Raw genomic sequence first — 24,500 nt, forward strand, 5'->3', positions numbered from 1 at the left:
CATACCAAAAGCGAATTCTTGCATTCGACTTTACCTACATTACAGTCACATTCACACCTGGGGAGTAAAAGACAGATGAAGCAAGAGCCAAGAGAGGGAAAAAAAGAGAGTGTCGTGGTGAAGACAGTGAGTGACCGCTGTAAGTAGATGTAACAACCTGCTGCTGAGAGAGAAATAAAAGCCCTAGTGTGGGTTGGGACGGCTCTTCTCCACTGAAGGGGAAATAACCCCTGCCTTCTCTGCTCATGTAATATTAAATATCTCTCCTTCCACTTCTCTCTCTTCCCCTCCTCTTTCTTGTAGGGCATGTAGAGAGGGCAGCATTTGTACTCCCTGTCTTTCATATCAGCTCTCTCTCCGGTTCCCTTACTCTCTCCATCGCTCTCTCGCTCTGAGTGCGCGAGAGGAGTTCGGGCAGCAGCTACGTCAGCCGTCAGCGAGCAGCTGAGGAGAGCTGTGGAACTCACATGTGTGTGTGTGTGTCTCTCTCTCATCCTTCTCTCGTAGTCTCCAGCTCATGCCTCTACTCTCTCTGGAGTCTACGGCTGTGGCACATCCTGGGGCACTGACACGGCGAACGAAGCACCTCCTCTCACCATCTGCACTCTGCTCCTCAAACAGCAGCAGACCACAAGGAGAAAAGAAGGAGAGAGTGAAAGCCAAGAATGGAAGAAATCAAGAGAGAGACGAGAATCTGAAGGAAAAGTGCGGAGGTAAGAGAGACTGATGGACGGAGTAGAAAAAGTAAGTGAAGAATTAGTATTAGAAGAATGAAACAGAGATGAAGTAAGGAACGCACTTCAAACTGTTAAGAGCGATATTTGTTATAAATAGGACATAGCTGAGTCCGGAAGAGAATAACAACCTCAGAGAAAGAAGATTTAGCAAAAACAAAAATGTTCTAACAGCCACAGCGTGGTAGAATAGCTGCTGAAACGGAAAAGAGCAAAGGCTCAGGGAGAGATCAGCAGGAGGGATCAGAGTCATTCGCAAAGGACTCTTCACAGCCCTGGCCAACCACATGCCCATCGAATTTGTTTGTAAAATCAAGTTTGCTGAGGGCGACGAAGCCAAGGGGGCCTCGACAGAAGGAGGCGGAACCGTTATGCTAGATGAAGGCCTTCGGCGGCGAAACGGAGGCATGGCTGACCTGGCGTCCTTTGCAAGCTCCTCTTCGCTACACGGTCTGGCTCGGGTGTTGGGGAACTCGGGGCGCTTGGGCTTCAGACAGACCCTCTGGGGACTGGCACTGTTGGTCTCGCTTGGTCTCTTCCTGTACCAGGCGACATGGAGCACAGCGACTTATCTGGAGCGACCCCACCTCGCAGCTATGAGGGAAGAAACCCGCCGAGAGCTCACCTTCCCGGCCATCACGCTCTGTAACGTCAACCGATTCCGCTTCTCAGCCCTCACCGACGCGGACATCTACCACTTGGCTAACCTCACTGGCCTCCCGCCCAAGAGCCGTAAAGGACACCGGCCAAGTGAGCTCCAGTACCCACCCCCTGACATGCTAGACATTTTCCAGAGGACTGGCCACCAGCTGGAAGACATGCTGAAGAGTTGCAACTTCAGCGGGCAGAACTGCTCGAGCGAAGACTTCAGCGTGGTGAGTAGCTCAGGCTATGAGGAAAGAAAGATATGATTGTGGCTTGAAAATCTCTCTTTGAGCAAAATTTTATAATGCCTCCTTCAGTCTTTTCTCTATGAGAGACAGCTGAAAGATTTGTTTAGAAAGAGGAAATTAAGCCTCATCCATCTGTGTCGAACCTCCATGCTGGGGCAACAAACAATAGAACGATGCGGTTATTTGCCATCTCAATTTCTCTTTCCCTGCTTTCTACGTCCCTTTCTTTTCCTCTTACATCATAGTCTGTCCCATCTGATGCTGAGTCTTATTTTGGCCAGAGAATGGATGAAAAATTCAGGAGAGGGACAAGCGACATGATTCCTGCATTAGCCCAATCAGCCTTGAGGAGACAAGCGTTCAACTCTCTAAAGAAAGTTTCTATCCTTGCGTTGACATTTTTTGCTTGTCACGCTGGTGTAATTCTCTTTAGTTTTTGCTGTTGTTGTTGTAATTTTAGTCAGTAATTTCCTCTTAGGGCTCTTTCTATCAGTCTAAACAGGATTAGATAAGAGAGATGTCCGTGATTTAGACGATGATACTTCTTGCAAGGATATCAGCTCTCTCTAGAGTTCGAGCGGTCCTCAAATAACTAATTTACTCTTTTTCTCTTCTCTGCTACCTCCTTTACTCTTTTTAGTCTTGGTTTCTTATGCAGAGTTTTGAAATATAATCATTTATGTGATCGCATGAAATTCAGCAGTGAAGGCTTAGGTGAGATTGACTGTATTATCCTGTTCACAAATTTGTTTGCAGTATGTATAAATTTTCATTGTGCCCAATGACCAGGGAATTACCAGAATTTCTATTGGTTTTCATATGGTGTTATGCGCATCCAAATTGCTGCGGTTTTGTGCATATTGCTGATGGTCTGTTTGTCAGTGATTGACACTGTAACCTGCGCTTATGTAAGTGTTTTCCCATGTGCACTTACGAGAGACTAACATCCCAAACCTACTATATTTTAAATCAGCTTGCATTTAGCGAAACCGCTGGAAACTGCATTCTTAAAGTGTATTTTAATTGATATATTATTTTAGACATTGTTTATTTTGCATTATTATTCATTTTAATATTGTTACAAGGATAATGAAGAAAAGACTGTTATTTTCTTAATTACATTTTGACATGAAAGTCAGAATGTGAGACAGTTGCTGTCCATTTGCATTTCTTCGGCTTGATTTAATCATTTAGATCCATCAGAACAAATACTTACATTTGCACATTAAGGTTTAAAGCCTTTATCATGTTGCAATTGCTAAAACTGCTGCCAGTTGCTGTGTTAAGCCAGTTTTTACTCGCATTTGGTGCTTGTTAGTTAGTTTTCAGTGTTGTGGTATTATGTTTGTTCTGTTGACACTCTATTTAGTTTAACGTTTCTTGCTCTTTGATCTAAGAAGTCACTAGCAGCTGTGATTTCTCTGATGTCTTCAGATCTTGAACCATCCTTATTAAGCTCCTTTGTTGCTCAGTTATGATTTCCTGTTTTGTCAACAGGTCATGTAGTAGTGCGAAACACATTTAATGCAGTACCTGTGAGGTTAAAACATCATAGTTTTGACAAAGCCCTTGTTATATTCTGACACTGCAGCAGGATGTTAGTCTTTGGAAGTCTGTGGAATTTGAGGTTGCTTGTTAATATGTCTGTAGACATTTCATTGCACAGAGATGAAATAGTGCTACTATACTATTTGTTATTTAAAAATGAGGTCATAACTGCATTCTGTTAAAGTGAATTTTAGTGTCTAAAAATTAGTGCTTTACAATGGAAATAAGTTCCATGTTGGATGACAAAAGACTGAATAAAAAACTCATCTGTGTTGTCAATACAATCATTTGCCTAGATTGTTGTGTCATTACTGGAATGAGCTATGACAGTCTATCTGTTTTAAAACATACCTGCCTGACATGTAAAAAAAAGGAACAGTGATTGATGGTTTTAATACAATATTGGATTAGCCTTTTCCTGTCAAATCGGGAAGTTCTTGTCAAGAACAAGGCTTTTGTCAAAAGTCTGTTCTGTGTTATGGTAAACCACAGTGATGTCTGACGCTAACAAGAAGTGCCAAAATGTAAGCCAGTTTTGGCATAAACTATTGTTATCTGGGTAGTTTTTGTATCTGTTAATTTACTGGATGATCTAGTGCTGAATAAATGTGCCTTCATTCTGTTTCAACCATCTAAAGCTTTTTTAGATCAATATTCAGTAGAGATGTGAGACAGACCTCTTTCTACAAGCCAAAAGCTCTGTAAGGTACAAGCTGATCTATCTGTTCTCCTGTCTTCAAAGATTGTAATGGCCCTTTTTATGGCTCTTACACAAAAATTGCACCTGTCTAGTTGTCTGTCTCTAAGGATGAACCGATTAAAGACCCTTTAAAATCTTTTTTTTTTTTGTCACTATTAAAAATAGACTGTTGTAAAGGATTAAGGGCAACAAACTGTGCATGAACTCATTGTTGACACCCCAACTGACCAATAAAAGAGTGTGTGTAATCAAAGCTTATGTAATCATGTTATTTAGAATCATGGAACATCTAATAACTGTCAGTTTAAACAGAATTAATATACTGTATGCCACGTAAAGCAAAACAGTAATGTTTAAAGGCATTAAATCATTAAATAATAATAACTATAGGCATAATAATTATGCCATACTTTATATATATATATATATATATATATATATATATATATATATATATATATATATATTTTATATATATATGAAGAGTTAAGATGCAAAACCAGCTAAATCCATCTGACGCCTTTCTTTAAAAAATGCATTTTTATCAGGCTCAGATGTATAGGTTTCTTTGTAAGTACTGGTACTTCTGATTGGGCTGAGGCTGGGATTTAGCGAGTTTGAAGAAAAATTATTTGATGGACGTATAATATGTGTTGAGAGCATTCACTCAGTATCATTATCTCATTTTTGACCGAGATGGCTTTTAGCTGGTTTTGCATCTGAACTCTTCATATATATAAATATATATATATATATATATATATATATATATATATATATATATTCAAAAGGCATCTTAAATACATATTTATATGAATATTTATGTAAATACATGTCTTAAATATTCCAACTGAACAAACAGAAATCTATGACACTGATGCCCCTGCCCTTATATATGAGGCTATTCTGGAATATATATATATATATATATATATTAGATATAGGGAACTACTGCTTACATTTTTCAATGTACTGCAATATTTTCATGGACAATGTATGTATTTTACAACGAAGTCAAACCTGCACTACACTACTTTTTTTTTCAAACTTTAAAGAAGCAGTCATTAATCATTAGTAATTAATTTTTCTTTCAGGAGTTAACACGTTTACATAAAGCTGAACACATATTTATAAACGTCACTTTATTGTTTGCCTTGTTACACATTTCATATATAAAATATGCGTGATGTAGCCTATTAAAAAGTTTCAGGTTTTTAGGACAATTGGATGGACTACTAAGTACTGTGGGTAATCACAGCATGCCGATATACAGCCATATTGCACGGCTACGACTGTGATGTTGCTTTCATACAACAGTGTGTGTAACTACATGAGAAACAATAACAGAGTGTTTAAAAACTCATTTTTTGCTAACTACTTCCTTCCTCTATGAATTCAAATCTCAGTTTAACAGCTGAGCCCTAGCCTCCATTACTAATTTGAAAACGTCACTTTAAAACTAGTAACAAAGGACTTCATTGAGGACACTGAGTTGCTTCATTGAAAGCTTATTTTATTACTGTATTAAAAGCTCACTATGTTATGTAGAGTATTTTGAGAGAGAGATGGAGCGAGTGTGATTACCTGCTTCTGATGCAGCATTCTTTCTTCAGCTCAATCTCACATTCACAATAAAACATTAGTTTGAATGTTCGCTGAGGAAAGCTAATTTTCCCCTTCTTATTAAAATCGAAGATGTTCTTCAGTAATTGTGTACGCAGAGCAGTGACAATTTGTGTTTTGTTTTGTGATTTAACCGTAATGAATAGATAGTCTCTGCAATATTTAGCGCTGGTGTGTGAGACTGTGTAAGAGCCACAAGAGAATGCTCTGTCACTAAAAACAATGCAGCGAAGATTCACCATGACTTTAAAAAACAACAGATTCCAGCACCAGATTGCAGCTTATTTAACAGAAACCAATGTCATATATGTTTCATCTGCATCAGGTACATCCTTGCCGCAAGATGTTTCAAAAAAGGGATGGGACAATTTTGACCATGGCAAAAAGTGGTGGGGACATGTCCCATCCATCCCACCTGTAAATTACGCCAATTACGTTTGTATTTACCCAAACAAATTAGATCTCATGTTTAACCACTATACAAACATTTCAGAAGAACTGGCTGAGGCAAGGCTGCTCTTGGTGGGTTCATGAGCGCTGAACAGCCTCTGACACCCTAAAAGCTCTTATCCCTGGAAACATGGAAGCAAATTTTTAAATAGACATTTGCTATGTTCACACTGTCAGTTTTTGGGATTGACAATCACATTTACTTACAGGTGTGAGTCTCGAAATGTCCAGTTCATACAGCAGCTTACAGTCGCTTTTCAGATACTGTCTGTAGGAACGTGCAACAGGAGTCAAGCCCGTATTCCTTACGAGTAACCATAGCAACAGAGACCAAAGCAATATCAAAAATGGCGATATCCATAAAACTGACCGTATTACCACTTTCTGACGCAACAAACGTCCAATTGAGCTGTGAGTTCATCCACCAAATCATCATTAACCAACAAGAGCTTTTACATTTGAGTGGAGATTTGAGCCGTGCACAGAACACAAAACTGGCGGGAGCAACACCGGTGGAGGCTGGATATAAAACTTTAAGATGACAAGCAGCTCATTTCTCCATCACTGCAAGTTACTGAAACCACAAATTAAAGCACGCAACACATGGTAGACGCGTGTTTGTGCAGCAGAGCGGCTCTCTTGCACTTAATGACATGACAGACAACTAGTTGTCCAGTCCTGTTCCGTTCACACAGTGTGTGTGCTCCAAGAATGCGGCTGTGAGCCCTGAAAACTTATGGGTGTGAGTTCGGTTAAAGAAAACGGTTGTTACACCCATAAATAACCGTACTGTGTGTGAACTTACCGTATTAGGGACTCAAATACGGTATTGACAACCGTATTCTATGCTGTGTAACAAAATGCATATTTGAAGTCTAAACAAGTACATTCTCGCCTAAAAAAGTCTTTAAACTAAAGACATGTCCCATCCAGTGGATCCGCAGGGGGGATCCGTGGAGTGACAGGCCACTTGGACACAAGCCGGGGACTGATTTATTTATTTATTTTTTTACACACAAATGTATGTATTTATATTATTATATTATTTTATTATATACAAACACTTCTATATTTTATTACATGTATTACTGAATTATAATATAATTATATTGTCAAATATTTTTCAGTATATGAAAAGTGGCATTTCCTTATGTATTACTCAATATTGTTACATATTAACACAATATATTATTCTGTATACATTATTTCAATATATATTAAACAATTTAGTTCATGGATGTTGCTATGCCATGTTGCATGTGGCAAAAATGTACCTGGGAAATACGTACCAATAAGTACATATCACTGCAGTTTCCAAAAGAACCCTGTTGAAAAAAAACAGCATATGCTGGTTAGGTAGGTTTTGATGCTGGTTTATGCTGGTCCTTTGCTGGTTTATGCTGGCTCATTGCTGGTCCTCAGATGGTTTAAGCTGGTCCTGGACCAGCACATGACCAGATAAGGACCAGCATAAACCAGCAAAGGACCAGCATAAACCAGCTAAGGACCAGCATAAACCAGGGAAATGAACACTAGAGGCAGTACCACTCCAACACTCCGGCTGGTTGGCTGGTTTAAGGTGGAAGTAGCTGGTTTTAGCTGGTCTCCCAACCTGGTCAGGCTGGTTTTAGCTGGTGGTTCAAGCTGGTCTCCCAGCCTGACCAGCGAAGACCTGCCTGGAAGTGGCCAAAACCCCTTTAAAACCAGCCTGCTGACCAGCTATGACCAGCCTGGATGACCAGCTAAAACCAGCCAACCAGCTTAGACTGGTTTTAGCTATTTTTTTTCAGCAGGGACAGTGTAATCTTTGCACAATTTCTTGAAGAATATTATGTTATGAAAAACAATTTTAATATACTGGGAGATTTGAAAACTAGTGCTTTTAATTAGTTTTTAATTAGTTAGCATCACATATCCAGCTCCATATCTGTGGGTTTTCTGTAGCTTACAGTAGGGAGATGTACTTGAAAGGTGAGCTCCGGTACGAATCCCATGTCACTATACGGTTCGACAAAACAGTTCAAATCTGCACAGGAAGATTCAAATGGCAAGCTTGCGTCAACAAATGCATTTTATATCAGTTTTGCATTTGTTAACAATATCGGGTAGGTTTAGGATTAGGTTTGGCGTAGGGCATATTTCCAACACGATAGAGCATTAACTTTTAGCAACAGTCCCTGGATATTTGAAGCAACGTAATAAAAACACAGCAATACGTACCTATATCAACATAATAAAAATGTATCGCCACTCAGTGGACATTTCTCGAATCTGCCGCGAAAAGTAAGGTACATAAAAATGGCGTTGCAGAAAAGTACCCAGAGGTACGTATTTTTATGAGACTGGGTTATCAATGTAAGGAAATATAGTTTTTTTGCATAAGGGTGAAATACTCTTGTATCGTAAATTGTCAATACTTTTTTTAATGTCTATCAGTAGCTCTGTATATAGTTGCCGCTTTTACTAGGAGAGAGATAAAAAAAAAACTTGTTACGTAATTTTCCTTTGCAAACACAAATCTAATTTTCATGCACTCAACAATAATTAGATGCCTTATAATGATATGATATTATTCATCCAATAATCAAAATGCATTATATGTAAACCAGTTTGCTTATACAGTGCCACTCAGAAAACACTTCCAATTTGCATTTCTATTCTATTTCCATTCAAATCAGACTGGTTGGGATGTTTTAAGCAGCCAGTGGTTCAGGTGCGAAGGTTGCAACATCCCGGTTGTCAGAGATAAATGTAATTACTATTTTTGGCATACAAGAAAGTCAGCAGTAATCATTTCTGTAAATAATGACCACACAACGACCTTGGGGGAAAAAGAATAAACAAGCCCAGTCGAGGTCAATGGATCAGTTCTCCGTTTTCCCTCCATCCTTTAGCTTCGTAATGATTTTGCATGCTTGATTTTCCACAATAGAGTGGCATAGATTACTGAAACTCACATGAAACATTCATCAGAGCTTCCTGCCACTGGGATGGCAATAGATGGGTCCTTCCTACCACTCACTGGATTTAGCTAATCACTCACACATTCCCACTGAAACACTTATGCTGGCCATAAATTAAAAGATTCTCACACATGCATGCACACAAACATGTTTTTTTTTTTTTTTCCTGCACACAAAAACAAATAACTTACAGATCACAGATGTGATATGCCACAAACAGTTACTTCACATCACACAGTCTTTCCTCTTTCTCCATTCATCAGTGTTTCCTCTTAAATATATGACTTTATCTCTAATGTAGTTTTAAGAAAAAAAAAGAAAAGAAAACAACAAAATCTCCCAGCAGCAGATATGTCAGCTGTAGTCTCAGACTGTGGATGACTAATGTGTACGCAGTGGGTGATGTTAACAAACTCTTTGGCTTTCACAGAGCTTTTACAGTTCAGTTAGTTCAAACATGGAACATCAAACTGAGATAATGTTTTATTTCCTTCATTTTCCCACCCAAGAAACAGATTTGACTTAAATTCATTTGCTTTATTTCTCATCTCGGAAACAGGTTTTCACATGAAGGAGGGCTACTAATTGAGGGCTTCTGGTCTAAGTCCAGGGAATGTGAATCATTCCTTCCGATTAACGTCACGAAAGTGAACTGTGTTGGACTGCTATTTCTCTCTCTCTCTCTCTCTCTCTCTCTCTCTTTTTTTTGGATTTGGCAGAGGAGGTTTATCAAAATATTCTGTGATGTTTTGATTTTGGAATATTTATGAGTTTCACATAGCAAGGTTGCAAACCACTTATTTTGTTTTGTTTTAAGAAAGTAAGAGATCATCTTTTTATTTATATATTTATTTATTTGTAACCACAAATGCCATTTGAGATTTTTGTAAAGAGAGCATTATAAACAAAATGCCATGGAGTAGTATATAAAATAATGTGTATAAAATAATACAGTGTAAAATAAAATAGTATAAAACATGTTTCACTCAACTGGATTAAGTGAAACATGATTTTATTACATGATTCTGAACAAAGGACATATGACTTCATTGCTGTAATTTACTGTTGTTAGTAAATTAATTTTATTGTTCTCTCAAACTCTTGCAATTATACATATATTAGTTTGCTACCTAAGAGACTGACTGTACTTGCATATTTTAAGATACTCAGATTCACTGTTCAAGTTCAAAATGCTTTGTATTTTAGAGATTTTAATATATATAGCAATATAGCATTCTTGTGAGAATGCACAAGAAACTGGAAAAAAAAAAAAATAAAAAAAAATAAAAAGGAAAACAGTGATTTTCTTTATATCTAACCATAGATATAATTAGCTTGGTCCTCTAACCAAATTGGTCTAACAGATCTGTGTTTTCACTGCTTTTGACACAAGTAATTAGGTTATGTCATTACACCAGTAGGTGGCAACAAGGGACTGAGTCACTGCATCATGCATTAAACCAGTTCATTCAAAACACTGATTCATTAAGAAGCAAAACAAATGATTGCCTTTATAGTTGTTTCTAAATTGGAAATTTGCATCCTTCATTTGGTGTGGCCTCCAATCACCCACAATCCTTTGCACACATTCCAATTCATGAGAAAGCAAGCTTGACAAATTTCACTATCAAATGCATTTTCATTACTTTCACGCTGTGACCGAAGAGCAGAAACATTTATGATGCGGCAGTCAGACTTACTTACCATATCATTCTAGTGTTTATGGGGAGGAGTCCATAGAAACCTCAGATGGACTGGTCTAGGATGCACGCAGCCTCAGAATGATGCCTTCTGATTGAGAAACACCTCATCACTGCGTTGCATTCTGAGGGGCTCATCCCTATGCTCTAATCTCTTTGAAGATTTTTCCATCCAGAGGGAGAGTTTGAAAGGATAAAGAGTGTAAGGAACCAAAAAACAGCTCTTTGGAATGCGCTTCAGCATCATCTTTCCAAGCCAGTTATTAAGGGGGAATCACTGCACAACTGAACCTGTGGAAAGAATCAAGGGAGTGTCTATCAGTTGTACCCTTCAAAATCTTTAAATGTGACCTATTATGACCTATTAAAGGTGTCCTTTTTTATAATATGTAATATAAGTCTCAGGTGTCTCCAGAATGTGTCTGTGAAGATTCAGCTCAAAATACCCCACAGATAATTTATTAAATGATCATTTTAAAAATGCCTATTTTGAGTGGAAGCAGAAACACACTGTTTTCATGCATGTGTCTTTAAAAGCAAATGAGCTGTTGCTTCCCGCCCCCTTTTCCAGAATAGTACTGCGTCTTTACTGCTGGTACGTCAGATACTCTGCCAAAAAACATCTGTTTGGTTTTGATTATCATGTCTATTGCACTGAAACCATGCATTTTAAACAATATTAGTTTAAACTTCTGATATACACCCCCCTAATATAATGGTAGGGGAAACACTGCACTATCCCATTTGGAGTGCAGTGCAGATGTGATATTCATGCACTGATTCATTCAGGAATAAAACAGGTGTCTTTATGAATGAGTCATTGAATCCTTCACACAGAAACACTAATATTGTTACTATTGTTTTGCAATGCAAAAGTTCTGCCGTGGCTTTGTTTTAAACTATCTTTATTGGTGAAGCAACAACTGTTCTAGTTCTAATGTGAAGTTTTCAAATTTGTAGCAAAGGTTTTGACACACCTTTTAAACAAGGAACAGCAGATCCTGAAGAAAGCAGTCCCTGACAGCGTCTATTAGATGTCTTTAAGATCTTTATGATTTAGAATGTATATAAAACTGACATCTTACAGACATCTGTCAGATGTTTGTGCTTTCCAGATCAAGTGATCTTTCACAGATATCTTGCAGATATACGTGTGCTATCTGGGGTCCCACACACAAAGTTGTTTGTTCCTTACATATTTAGATACTCATCTGTTGAACTGACTAAAAGTTTGTTTAAAAGCAATATCACTTGCACAAGAGTGCTTTATGGCTATATATCAGCAAAACTGTGTTTACGTGCACCCACTCGGCCCATATACAACTGTAAAGTACTCTTGTGAGTGTAAATTATATACATTCATTCTGATGAAGTAAACTAAGAGTCCAAAAAGTCAACAGATAAAAGTTAGTAGCATCTACCCTGAACTGATCTTCCTTGATCCTCCCCCACTATCAAGCGTATCTCTATGTTTAGACTCTGACACAACTCAAACAAATAGCGTTTGTGTTTTACATCCATTTTACACAAATAGCATGCACTTCACAAGTGTAAACTCCTTGAGGGTCATGTCTTTGAGCCAGTTTGTGCAGCTTATATTTATTTTTCAAAACTTGAAATCATTGTTAGCTTTTGCAGCTACTGAAGTGTGAATGCATTTGGACAGCTAATATGAGTTTTTGCTGTTTGATAGAGTAAAGTACAAATGCCACCATAAACTTTTGTGCCTGAATATGTTCTCTATACTTCTTAGTATGTAGGGCACTTTAGGCTTTTTTAAAACATAAAATAGTCTTTAGTTACACTTTAGTAAATAAATGTGTTTACTGTACCTCTGTGTTTTATTTTGCAACAGTCTTTGCATATACAAGAAGCACAGAGTATAAATTTTTTATACATTGTATTTTATAGAAAAACACAAGTGTGTTCAGAGTACAATGCATGTGTGCATAATTTAAGACAGAAAGTGATCTGAAACAGCAAGCTTTCAGGTGCTTATTTCCCAGTTATTCACTCGCATGATGCCTGGTGTGGTGTGTAATCTACACATTGTTTATGCACACTGAGCACTCTATACTTCTATTGATTCTCATAGCCGATATCAAGCTATGTTGGAGAATCAAATCAGTGATGTGGTTGATGATTGGTGTTTTGACTCATTGTGTCTCTGATTGGCTCAGCAGGATCTGTGATAACATTAGTGACTAGGTAAGTCCCTAAGACAAGCTTATTGCATTACTGAGTTATTTTTGCATTACACCTGTGAGGGAGACACTGATCTCACCTGGTGTTTAGACACGCTTCCTACTCACTAGAGCAAGGTGGCATACATCCTAAAACCTTGTAGACACGTTTTGTGTCCTAATTATAAAACCCTAATTATAAAAAGAATACATTATTGTATATATACATATACATTATTACATTAATATACATTATTACATTATTGAACATTACTGAATTCAATTAAATTAAAACGGTTATAATTGTGAAATACTATTAGAATTTAAAATAAGTGTTTTCTGTTTTAATACATTTTAAAATAATGGCAAAGCTGAATTTTTTAGGAGCCATTACCTTTAGTGTCCCATAATCCTTCAGAAATAGAAATTAGAATGATTTCTGACGGATCATGTGACACTGACGACAGGAGTAATGATGCTGAAAATTCAGCTTAGGAATCACAGGAATAAATTACATTTTAAAATAATCAAACAGAAAACAGTTTAAAAATATTTGACGTAATAATATTTCACAATATTACTGTTATGCTGCAAATAAATGCAGCATAAGAGACAAAGAACATAAAAAATCTTCTTTTCAAAAACATAAGAAGCAACAGCCTCTTGGAATCATTTTATTTAGCTCTTCTCTAACCATATTGTTCTGCATGCGGTGGACTTTTCAGAAAAAATATTTAAATTTGATATATAGATGATAAACAAATGATGAACAAATTATAAAGAAATGGAGCAATGAAGAGCAATAAAGAACAAATCCTCAGAAGGTTAAATGCATGTCAGTTTTGCAAAATGCACACCGTATGACTTTAATAACATAATTGAGATCACATATAGTGGTCATTGTCATTTCATCTCATTTTGAGTTTAGTCATGGAAATATATCATAAAACCACACAGTACTATATAATGATTATAGCTCTCTATATAACGATTGAAACCTCAAAATAAATTTGTTTGGCTTTTTTATTGCTGTATGATTGTCTCGGTTGCAGCGAGAACAGGGCAGCAATGAAGCAGTTAAGTCCTTTCCCTCTGTTTTGGTCTGAATTATGATGATTCCTCCTAGATGGTTCTCTTCGTTTGTGACAACTTCAAAGGCAAACTCAGTATAGCAACAGGATTTAGAGATTACATTCTGGGCTTGCTCTAAAATCAATTGCGTGTTTGAAGTTGCTTTAGTATGAATGTAACGTTTCCCATTACTCAGCAACATGCAAATTGCAGGGCATCAAGAGGATGAGAGGGAGAAGAGATGGATAGATAGACACTAAGCAAGTGTGTGAGAGAGATCTGATGAACTCTACCACTACCTTTAGATGATTTAAAACACTAATCACATATCCATCAAAGACTGTTTGAGATAAAAGGAAATCACTTCACTTCTATTAATACAATCGCTTTCAAATGGCATCTCATTAATGTCTATTCATCTTTCATTATGTGAGGTGTCCAGAGATTTTATTCTCTAGGACAATGTTCAAGACTTTTTTGGCACATTGACATTTTTATTGAATACTGATGAAAATGAACACATGACATTTTATTTTTTGTTAAAGAGTCATCAATGGATTGAAAGTTGTTTTTGTGTGGCATCTAAGTGGTTTATTGACATTCTCTGTGCAAACATTCTGAACGCGCAAACTAACTGTCTGAACAAATTTTCTGCTCCTCAATTCTGATTGCTTGTTTGATGAAGCATGTGCAAGCATTTAACCACACACTCGAAAATAAACTGTAATGACGGCACAATATATCAGACTCGTTAGATGAATATCACACAACCACGCTCATCTATTTACTCACCAAAGCTGTCAACGTCAAATATATCAGAGAAGATATGTAAGCACCAAGATGAACCAAGCAGTACATACAATTTAATCCAATTCGGATTAAATATTAATTTACTTATTGTAGAACATGTCATTACTGCTTGTTAATGAATCAACATCCTATCATTTTGTAAAAAATCACAGTGAGTTGCTATTTGTTTCAATTCCAAAAAAAGTTTTGGGATCAGAAACATTTCAATTTAAATATCTTTGCTCTATCCATATTTAAGCCTGACAACACCATATGTTTTTTGACTGAGAATAATTAATCAACTAGAGCTATGGCAGGTTTGCCTAAGCTTCATTATTCTCTAAAAAAGTATTTCTTTTCCATACTTTAAACGGACCTATTATGCAAAAAAATCCATAATGGTAAAAATCCACCCACTCATTTTTTTTAATAATCCCAATAAATGATAAACAGTCTCTCTGAAAACGCATTTCCAGATTCTGTACACGTCATCGTAGGGAGAAAACCCACCCATTTGTGATGATCTCTGCCCTGTTAGCATAGACACAGCATGTAATGGCACCATGAAACCAACAATGTTGCTATTTTTATCGCGCTGTGCTCCCCGTCTGTGTAATTCAGGGGTGCTCAACCTTGTTCCTGGAGAACTACCTTCCTGCAGAGTTCAGCTCCAACCCTGATCAAACACACCTGAACCAACTAATTAGGATCTGAAGAAGCACTTGATAATTACAGACAGGTGTGATCAGGGTTGGAACTAAACTCTGCAGGAAGGTAAATCTCCAGGAACAGGGTTGGGCACCCATGGTGTAATTCATAAATGCGTATATAAAAAGTAAACCAATTCCGTTTTGAACATATAAGGCTAAACACCGCTACTGAGAGTTTCTGACATTTTCAGTATGTGAGATTATTCTGTTTTGTTTTTGCCAGCTCTTGAAGCTCCGCCCTCTTCTGAAAAGGGGGCCGAATGCACCAGGTCATTTGCATTTAAAGAGTCTAACATAAAAATGGTGCATTTTGCCTCATACCCTAAAAGTGGCAATTTTAACAACACTCCTAAAAATAAAGGTGCTTTAAAAGGTTCTTCACAGCGATGCCATAGAAGAAACATTTTTGGTTCCACAAAGAACCATTCAGTCAAAGATCCTTTAATGAACCCTTTCTTTCTTACCTTTTTATAATCTGAAGAACCTTCTTTCACCAAAAAGAACCTTTTGTAAAACAGAAAGGTTTTTCAGATGTTTAAGGTTCTTTATGGAACCATTTAGACAAAAAAAGGTTCTTCTATGGCATCGTGAAGAACCTTTATTTTTAAGAGTGAAGCTATAAAAAATTATCTGTCGGATAAAAAAAATACACTTCAAACACACACTCTGGGGACATTAGAGACTTCTTGTAAAAAGACATCTTGTAAAAAAGGGCATAATAGGTCACCTTTAATGATTCTTAGAATTAGTAAATAATGTTTGTAAAATAACTAAAGATTTAATTGAATATTTAAAGTTTTATTGGCTACTATATATATTCGTGTAGTCTTTTTAAAAATATTATAATATGGGATGTATTTAATTTTTTTTCCTTTTTTTCAATTAAAGTAACAAGCATAGTATAGGTTAGTCCAGGGGTGGCTAACTCCAGTCCTGGAGAGCCGTAGTCCTGCAGAGTTCAGCTCCAACCCTAATTAAAACTCACCTGCCTGTAACTTTCTAGTAACCCTTCAGACCTTGATTAGCCTGTTCAGGTGCATTTGATTAGGGTTGAAGCAAAACTCTGCAGGGCTGCGGCTCTCCAGGACTGACATTTGCCACCCTTGGGTTAGTCAAAGTCTACTCTGTCCTTTCAATTACTGTTCAAAAGTTTAGAGTCAGTAAGATTTACTAAACTTTCAATTGTTCAATGAATCCAGATGAAAAATATGTATGGGTTTCAACAAAGCAAAGCAAAACAAAGCAGAACAAAAGCTACACATATATTTTCAACATTAATAATAGCAGCAAATCAGCATATTAGAAAGATTTCTGAAAGGGGTCATGACATGGACTTTCTTTGATTCTTTCAAGGGGTCATGACAATGTTCCTTGAGGTTTACTTATAATGTTAATAAAAAAAAACAATTATGTGGAAAATTATTATTTTCAACCCTCATTCTGTCCCACCGTCTGAAACTACCTGTTTTAAGGGGCCTGTCCTTAAAGGCTTCTCAGTAGTTGGCCACTGTTATGATTGGCTAACGTTGTTGCATAGGAAACATTATCAACGCCCTCTTGCTGTTTTAAAAACAATAAAAAACCACAAAGCATTATAAAATCATTTACTTACAGTTTGTGATGCAGCTGCAGTCAGATTTAGAACCGCTTCATCTTTCAACAAATGTTTCTTTATGAACTCCATGACACTGTGCCTCGATTACAAACAACATGCTCCGGAACAATTCTTTAATACGATCTGTGATGCCATTAAAAATAAACTATCCACTTGTTCCTTATGCTGGGTTCCTTCTGATTTCTGTACAAAGATGTGAATGAGCTGTTTAAATCAAACGTGTCAAAGAGAACATTCATTCACTTAATTTGTCTTATTGATGACAGACTTAAAGGAGAGCTTCACTTTCAGAACAACAATTTACAAATAATTTACTTGACCCCCTTGTCATCCAAGATGTTCATGTCTTTCTGTCTTCAGTCGTAAAGAAAGTATGGTTTTTGAGGAAAACATTTCAGGTTTTTTCAGAGTTCAGATTTCAGATTTTTCTTCATATAATGGACTTCAACTGTGCCCCTGATTTTGAACTTCCAAAATGTGGTTTAAATGCAGCTTCAAAAGGCTCTAAACAATCCCAGTCGAGGAAGAAGAGTCTTATCTAGGGAAACGATTGGTAATTTTTTCCAAAAAATAAAAATTGGTATACTTTTTAAGCACAAAAGCTCGTGTAGCACAGGCTCTGAGATGCACGTTCATGACACTACGTACTATTGAATCACGTCGAAAGGTCAAACTACAGACCCAGTGTTTACAAAGCGAACGTGCAAAGACTAACAAAGTGCAAGTAAATCAAACGCTGTTTACAAACAAAAAGCTACAACGACGTCGGATGAGTCTGAAGTTGTAGGAGAAAATAAGATGGAGTTTTTCGCCATTCTCTACCTTTTTGAGCCAGAGTACACAGACGATGAACTTAGACGTGATTCGTAGTAGTGATGGGAAGTTCAGATCATTTTATCGACTCGGACCTTTGAGTCTTGTTTAGCAAAATGAACAAATCTTTTTCCGAGTCATTTTTTTCGTTCATTGTAGCAAAATATAATTGAAATGTTACGTGTTACTTATCTAACACATCTACTGCTTAAACAAACGTTGATTACACTACAAACAAAACAAAACTATAATGCTATAAGAAACAGAAAAGATTAATTCATTGTTTACCTGGGTCTTCTATGATTAGCTCACCTCACTTCTTATCTGACAAGTTTTTGGGTTTGAGTCGTTCGTTCATCATGTGACAGCCCCATAAAATGAACGAATGACTCGAAAAACCTGAAGACTTGAAACAGGTGAACTAATTCCAGTACAGAACCTAATAGGATGTTGCGCATGCACGACTGAACAAATCACTCCCTGAGATGACTCGTTCTTTCCGAGTCACATTAAAGATCCGTTCAAAATGAACGAATCATTCAAGAATGTGCATTCCAGAACCTGTGCTACACAAGCTTTCGTGCTTAAAAAGTAAACACTGGGTCTGTAGTTTGACCTTTCGGCGTGATTCAATAGTACGTAGTGTCGTGAAGGCGCATCTCAGAGCCTGTGCTACACGAGCTTTTGTGCTTAAAAAGTATACCAATTATTTTTTTTCGAAAAAAATGACCATTCTTCCTTGGCTGGGATCATTTAGAGCCTTTTGAAGCTGCATTTAAACTGCATTTTGGAAGTTCAAAATCAGGGGCACAATTAAAGTCCATTATATGAAGAAAACCATAATTTCATCAAAAACGATAATTTCTTTACGACTGAAGACAGAAAGACATCCTGGATGACAAGGGGGTGAGTAAATTATTTGTAAATTGTTGTTCTGGAAGTGGAGCTCTCCTTTAAGCTCATAGATTGTGTCAGAAAGTGAACGCACATCTGTATACTGTATTCAGTGTAGACAAGATAGCAGCAGTGATAGTACTTCCTATTTGCTTTTGACGTGATGCGACACTCGCATTTAGCATATTTAAGTGCCAGTGGGCGGAGCCTACGGTGAAAAGATGACTATTTGTCGATGCCTTGCTCTGGAGGCAGTGTTTATGCAAATGTTTGTGCCTGGGTGATGTCACCTTGCAGATCCAAATGAGCCATTTTTGAAGCTTGATTAAATAAACGCTTTGTTTATAATGAGGAGGATGTTTTAAGCTATGAAACTTTGTGGATGTTTCAAAGGTACAAAGACCTCTTATATGCCAAAAGAAGAAGCAAATTTGATTTCTCATGTCATGACCCCTTGAAGGATCACGTGACACTGAAGACTGGAGTAATGATGCTGAAAATTCAGCTTTGCCATAACAGGAAAAAATTACTTTTTAAAACGTATAAAAAAGCAAACAGCAAATGACAGTTAATAAATAATAAATACATTTAAATAATGTAATAAAATTTCACAACATTACTGTTTTTATTGGGTTTTTTTTTATCAAATAACTGCACCTTTAATGAGGCAAGCATAAAAGAATTCTTTCCAAAATAAATAAATAAATAAAATAACTGCACCCTTAGTGAGCATAAGACTTCTTTCAAAAAATAAAAGCAAAACAGAATAAAATAATAAAATAAATAAAATAAAAATACCTTTGAAGGTAGTGCATAAAGAGAACTTTTTTTAAAGTAATAAATCATTAATGAAGATGAGAGGGGAAAAAACTAACTAAAAAAACAGTTGTAGTAAATGAACTTTCATGATCATCTAATTTTTTACAGTGTGCTGTTGTTTGCTCTTTGTTCCATTTACTTTGTTTTATCTGTTTTCTTTTTGCTCTGTTTCTCATCGTCTTTTTTTTATAATCTTTTCCCTCCTTTAGATATCAGTGTAAATAACCCATTATATCACAGATATGGCAGTTCGGGTGCTGCGGTATGCTGACACCCTCTGTCACCCAAATGGCCGTAACCAACCACAGCTGTCATAATTACACAGAAATGACCTGTCACCAAGCAGACGCATTATGCACGACACAAACACAAAAGAATCCACACTGTCATTGGGTGCTTTGATCTGTTTCCTGATATGTGGTGGAAAACACTCTTGTTCAGACAGGTTTTAAATTGCTGAAGGAAATCATTTTCAGATCAAAACAAATTCAGACAGTTTTAATGTTCAGAGCTCTGAAGACGTCAGACGTAAGTATGCGATTCTCTAGAAGGAATTGAAGCAACACAGAGCTCTTTTTTGTTATCTTCTACGCATACAGCAGTAAATGTGGAGATTTTATGGTCTTGTATGTAAAAGTCTCAGATGTGATTCATGTGCTCAGTCCATATCTCATTCTCCCTCCTCTCAGCGACAGGACAGAAGTGCTGACATTTCTTTTGACTCCAGGCTGATTCTCTGTGATGTCAGTGCAGTGTCCCGAATGGTTGGTCCCAACAGAGAGGACAATACATGTGCAGAATTTTATTTCTGCTGCTTCTGGTCTGCAGTGTGTGTGTAGTAAACATTGAGATGTAACTGACACTTTGTTAGGTCTAACCTTTACGTCAATCGATGGGACATTATCTTTATAATGAAAGGTTGGAGGGTTGAGACTGACAGATGAGATGATTGCTGATCTTTGTGCTCAGAAAAACATGGGCAAAAAATACACAACAAACACAGACAGATATGCGAGTAATAGCAAGCTGTCCCAGTGAGAGGTCATTATAAGGACAGGAAGAGAGAGCGACAGACAGAGGCTGTAAAAGAGAGAAAAAGAGATCCAGGTGGTTTCAAAGTGGGACACTGAGGTGTTTTTGTATATCTCGCCATCTCTCCAATTGCGGATCGACAAATCTCTTGTTTCAGACTGCAAGTAAACACATCTAAACAGAGCTCACTGTAAATAAAACAAAACAGGTCAAACAATGTCTCCAAATTGTATTCATAATATTCTAAAAGACTAAGCAGCATTTCTGTCAACACCTGCATTTCTGAGCAGTAAAAATGAGCCAAAATCAAGCCCTTCAGCTCTGATGCAACATCTGCCTCTGAGTTCCAGGATTCCTTAAACTGCCCAAGGCAAACTAAGAGCACATTTTCAAAACATTCAGCTCTAGGACAAGAACACGCAGAGAGATTCAAACCCGCTATAAGAAGAATAAACTACACACACACACACTCATTAACAATCAGGAGGCAGGTATAATCACATTTTGATTATGAGTTGTTTAGACTCAGTTTGAAGCATTTATTGTTATTAAGTTAAGAGAATCCATCAGTGTTTTGCATAGTCTCATTATAATTTTTCTATGGGAGATCATGACTGTCAGTAAACAAAAGTTCATGCTGTGTACTCTATTGTCCACATGGCGAGCTGAAATGAAAATGATCTTTCATTTACCTTAGTATTATAGCAGTGTTTTGAATTATGCCCATTTGTAGTCCTTTTCACGAATACATTTCTTTATCTTTTTAAAATTGTAATTTAAAGGGGTCATGAATTGAGAAACCTTGTTTCCTTGATATTTTGACATATAAGAGGTCATTGTACTATAAAAACATCCTGTAAGTTTCAAAACTTTAAACTTTCTCGTTAGTCTAAAAATAGCATATATTGAAGCTAGTCTGCCAAAACAACAGGTTGTGGAATGTGCCACTTTATGATGTAATATGACTGCCTGTTTAGCCCCGCCCACCTATTCGCAAATGTAGCGTAAATAACGAGAGCGGCGAACGCAGTTCGCAGAAACCAAACAATAAAGATTGCTCTGAATACAACAAGATGCTATGTAGTGCAAAATTGGGGAAAAACAGTGTTTGCATTGCCTTTTCTGATCCCAATGTGAGGAAAGAGTGGATGAAGTTTAATTTCACTTCATTGTTTCACGGATTTGTTTACAAAAAAGGCAAAATTCAATGCATGAAAACGATGCTGTGCCAACTATATTGAATCTGACAATGGTGTTGCAACACACAAGTTTTAGTCACTTTTTTTTTGTGTGGTCACTATTGCTTTGTACAGTATGTTATTACAGGTAATTTGACATGTACTGAGCATTTATGCATTTTTGGTCTAAATCACAACAGCGTCCATCAATGAGGAATGTAGGTTGTCAAACATACACAAGTGTTAGCCAATTATATTAGGCGTTTACTTCCAAGTCTACAATCTGCCACACCTATTCAAAAAGAGCGTTTTGATGAGGGGCATTTAAAAAAGGCAGAAAATAGTCTACTAATTCTAAATGATGACGTTTTTTGATGTTAAAATCTTGATAACATTATTAGGGGACCTAAGAGAACAGTACAAAATAACAAAAAGGGCAGTTCATGATCCCTTTAATAAATATATGTGTGATGCATTAAATTGATCAGTGATGATTGACATTTCTAATATTACTAAAAAAAAAGTTCTTTTTTAAGTTTATTAAAGAATTGACCCTTTGCAGTGAGTTTGATTGATAGGTGATCTGACTAGTCATAATGCCAAATTTTGTCCAACAAACAAACCAGATAGGGGAGTAGATTAATGTCGGTGGACTTGAACTTGAAAAATGGAGGATATTAACTGATATTTCTGCAGTTGAAACAAGATACCTTCTGATGTTCATTCATGTTTATTTCATGCTATAACTAGCAGTGATGGGAATAATGGCGTTATAAATTAATGCCGTTCCTAACGACTTTGTTTCATACTAACAGTATCCTTCTCTGTCTTGTCTGACGGCACGCTGTCAGTTTTTCTCTTTGAGAACATGATGTGTGTAGTGTGAACAGGGTTGCCAAGTTTTCACAATAAAACCCACCCAATTGCTATTTAAAAAACTAGCCCAAAACTAGCCTAATTGCGTTCTGGGGGGTAAAATAAAAATTTTTTGGCAGGGTTCCAGGGCATAAATATCACATTACTGGGATTCACTCCATCCGACATGAAAAACAACCCATGGCCCAATTCCACAGGAAATCCGCAGACTTGGCAACACTGGGTGTGAGAGCACCATGGCTTGTGACACTGAAGGCTTGAAAATCCAGCTCTGAATTATAATTTAAAAATGTATCAAACTAGAAACCTTCTTAAATTCTAAAAAAAAAAAATAAATAAATAAATCACAACAGCACTGCATATTTGATCACATAAATGCAGCCTTGATAAGCATGAAACACTGAAAAATCTTACAAACCCCAAAGTTTTAAACAGCAGTGCAAATAAATATAATAATACCAAATAAATACCAATGCACAGTTCTCATTAAAGAAACACATTAGAAGCATTTTCTGTATGTAAAATGCAGATACTGTATATAAGACAAGCAGATGTGGTGCTAAACACAGCGTGATGCGAGAGTCAGGATGGCAGAGAGACAGAGAGGTTCTAACCTCAGCAGGGGATCAATCAAGCGATCATTAAGTGTGATGTTGTGCATTGATTAACCCCGGCATGCGGTCGAGAGAGTGATGGAACAGATTCCATATAACCTTCAGCTTTAAACATACACACACTGGTGGAAAATGAAACAGGTCAATATAGCTAACCTGAAGCAAAGCATATTCCTGCAGATTCTCAGGCACTTACATGCTTTACAGATGGTGTGTATGATGGACAGACATGATTGACAGCTAGCCCACTCAAGCAGAATGGGGCCAGAAGGCTTGTGCTGCAGTTGTGCTGCAATTGATTACTGGTTCGCTTTGTAGAATTAGCTACAAATAAAAAATAAATGATTTTTTAAATGAATCGTACCAATAAAGGCAGTATGTGTGTACACTTGCCTGCCTCTTTGTGACAAAAATCTCAAGGTTGTTCACTTCCAGTGTACCGTGTGTTGCTCTTCTCAGACGTTCAAGCTTTTAGCCTAATGGTGTCCATTAATTAAAACAGTCTTTAATTAATCAGATATGCCTACTTAGACAGGTCTGACTCGTACATTTCTGCCGCGACTCTCACTGGGGACCCAAATCATGTGAATGTAAACCCGACTCTATGCTACAAAACAACTGCATGGCCATGAACGTTCACAAATCTTAACTTTAATTGCACATCCAGATTCATTTTCATCATGGTAAATTGGGTCTGTACCTTAGTGTGCATCCAATTGAGGCTATGAATGGTGATGAATGCTTTCGTTTGGGTGCATTCTGGCATCCTCGTGACCTGTGTACGGCGGGGGAAAGAGTGAAAGATAGATTCTTTTTAGAATCACAGGGCTCAATAACGTGTCTGTCTCCACAAATCTGTGGGCAGTCGAGCAGCTGGTGAACATATCTGTGTCTGTGGAGGGTTTCAAAGAACATAGAATGGAACTACCATTTCATTACAGTTGTTCAGATCACTGGAGCAGAAAACCTGAGGCAGGACTGCATGGCCGTGGATATGTGTACATGCCTATGTATGTTTGTTTATCTGTTTTGGGGGAATGTGTGGACCGACGCTGTATGATGTCGACATTTCAAGCTTTTTGTGTTGTTTCCAATGACAGAATTAATGAAATATTTCAATTAATTAACAAGATTCTTCTAATAGATGCAATAGATCCAAGATGTTCGTGTCTTTCTTTCTTCAGTCGTAAAGAAATTATGTTTTTTGAGGAAAACATTTCAGCATTTTTCTCCATATAATGGGCCGATATGTTGTCACGATTTTGAACTTCCAAAATGCAGTTTAATTGCGGCTT

The 24,500-nt window shown here is 37.0% G+C and overlaps 1 protein-coding gene across 1 annotated transcript in view; it reads left to right on the forward strand.

Annotated features, from left to right (window-relative positions):
- The first annotated feature begins 370 nt into the window (after window positions 1-370).
- Window positions 371-24,500, forward strand: part of asic4b (acid-sensing (proton-gated) ion channel family member 4b) — a 51,441-nt gene continuing 27,311 nt past the window's right edge. The window contains exon 1 of the mRNA XM_051112999.1: window positions 371-1,609. Within this exon, the coding sequence (XP_050968956.1) occupies window positions 1,022-1,609 (588 nt within the window). The 5' untranslated portion in view covers window positions 371-1,021. The remainder of the gene's footprint in view (window positions 1,610-24,500) is intronic.

Source organism: Labeo rohita, chromosome 6 (assembly GCF_022985175.1).
Source record: "Labeo rohita strain BAU-BD-2019 chromosome 6, IGBB_LRoh.1.0, whole genome shotgun sequence".
Taxonomy (NCBI): Eukaryota; Metazoa; Chordata; class Actinopteri; order Cypriniformes; family Cyprinidae; genus Labeo; species Labeo rohita.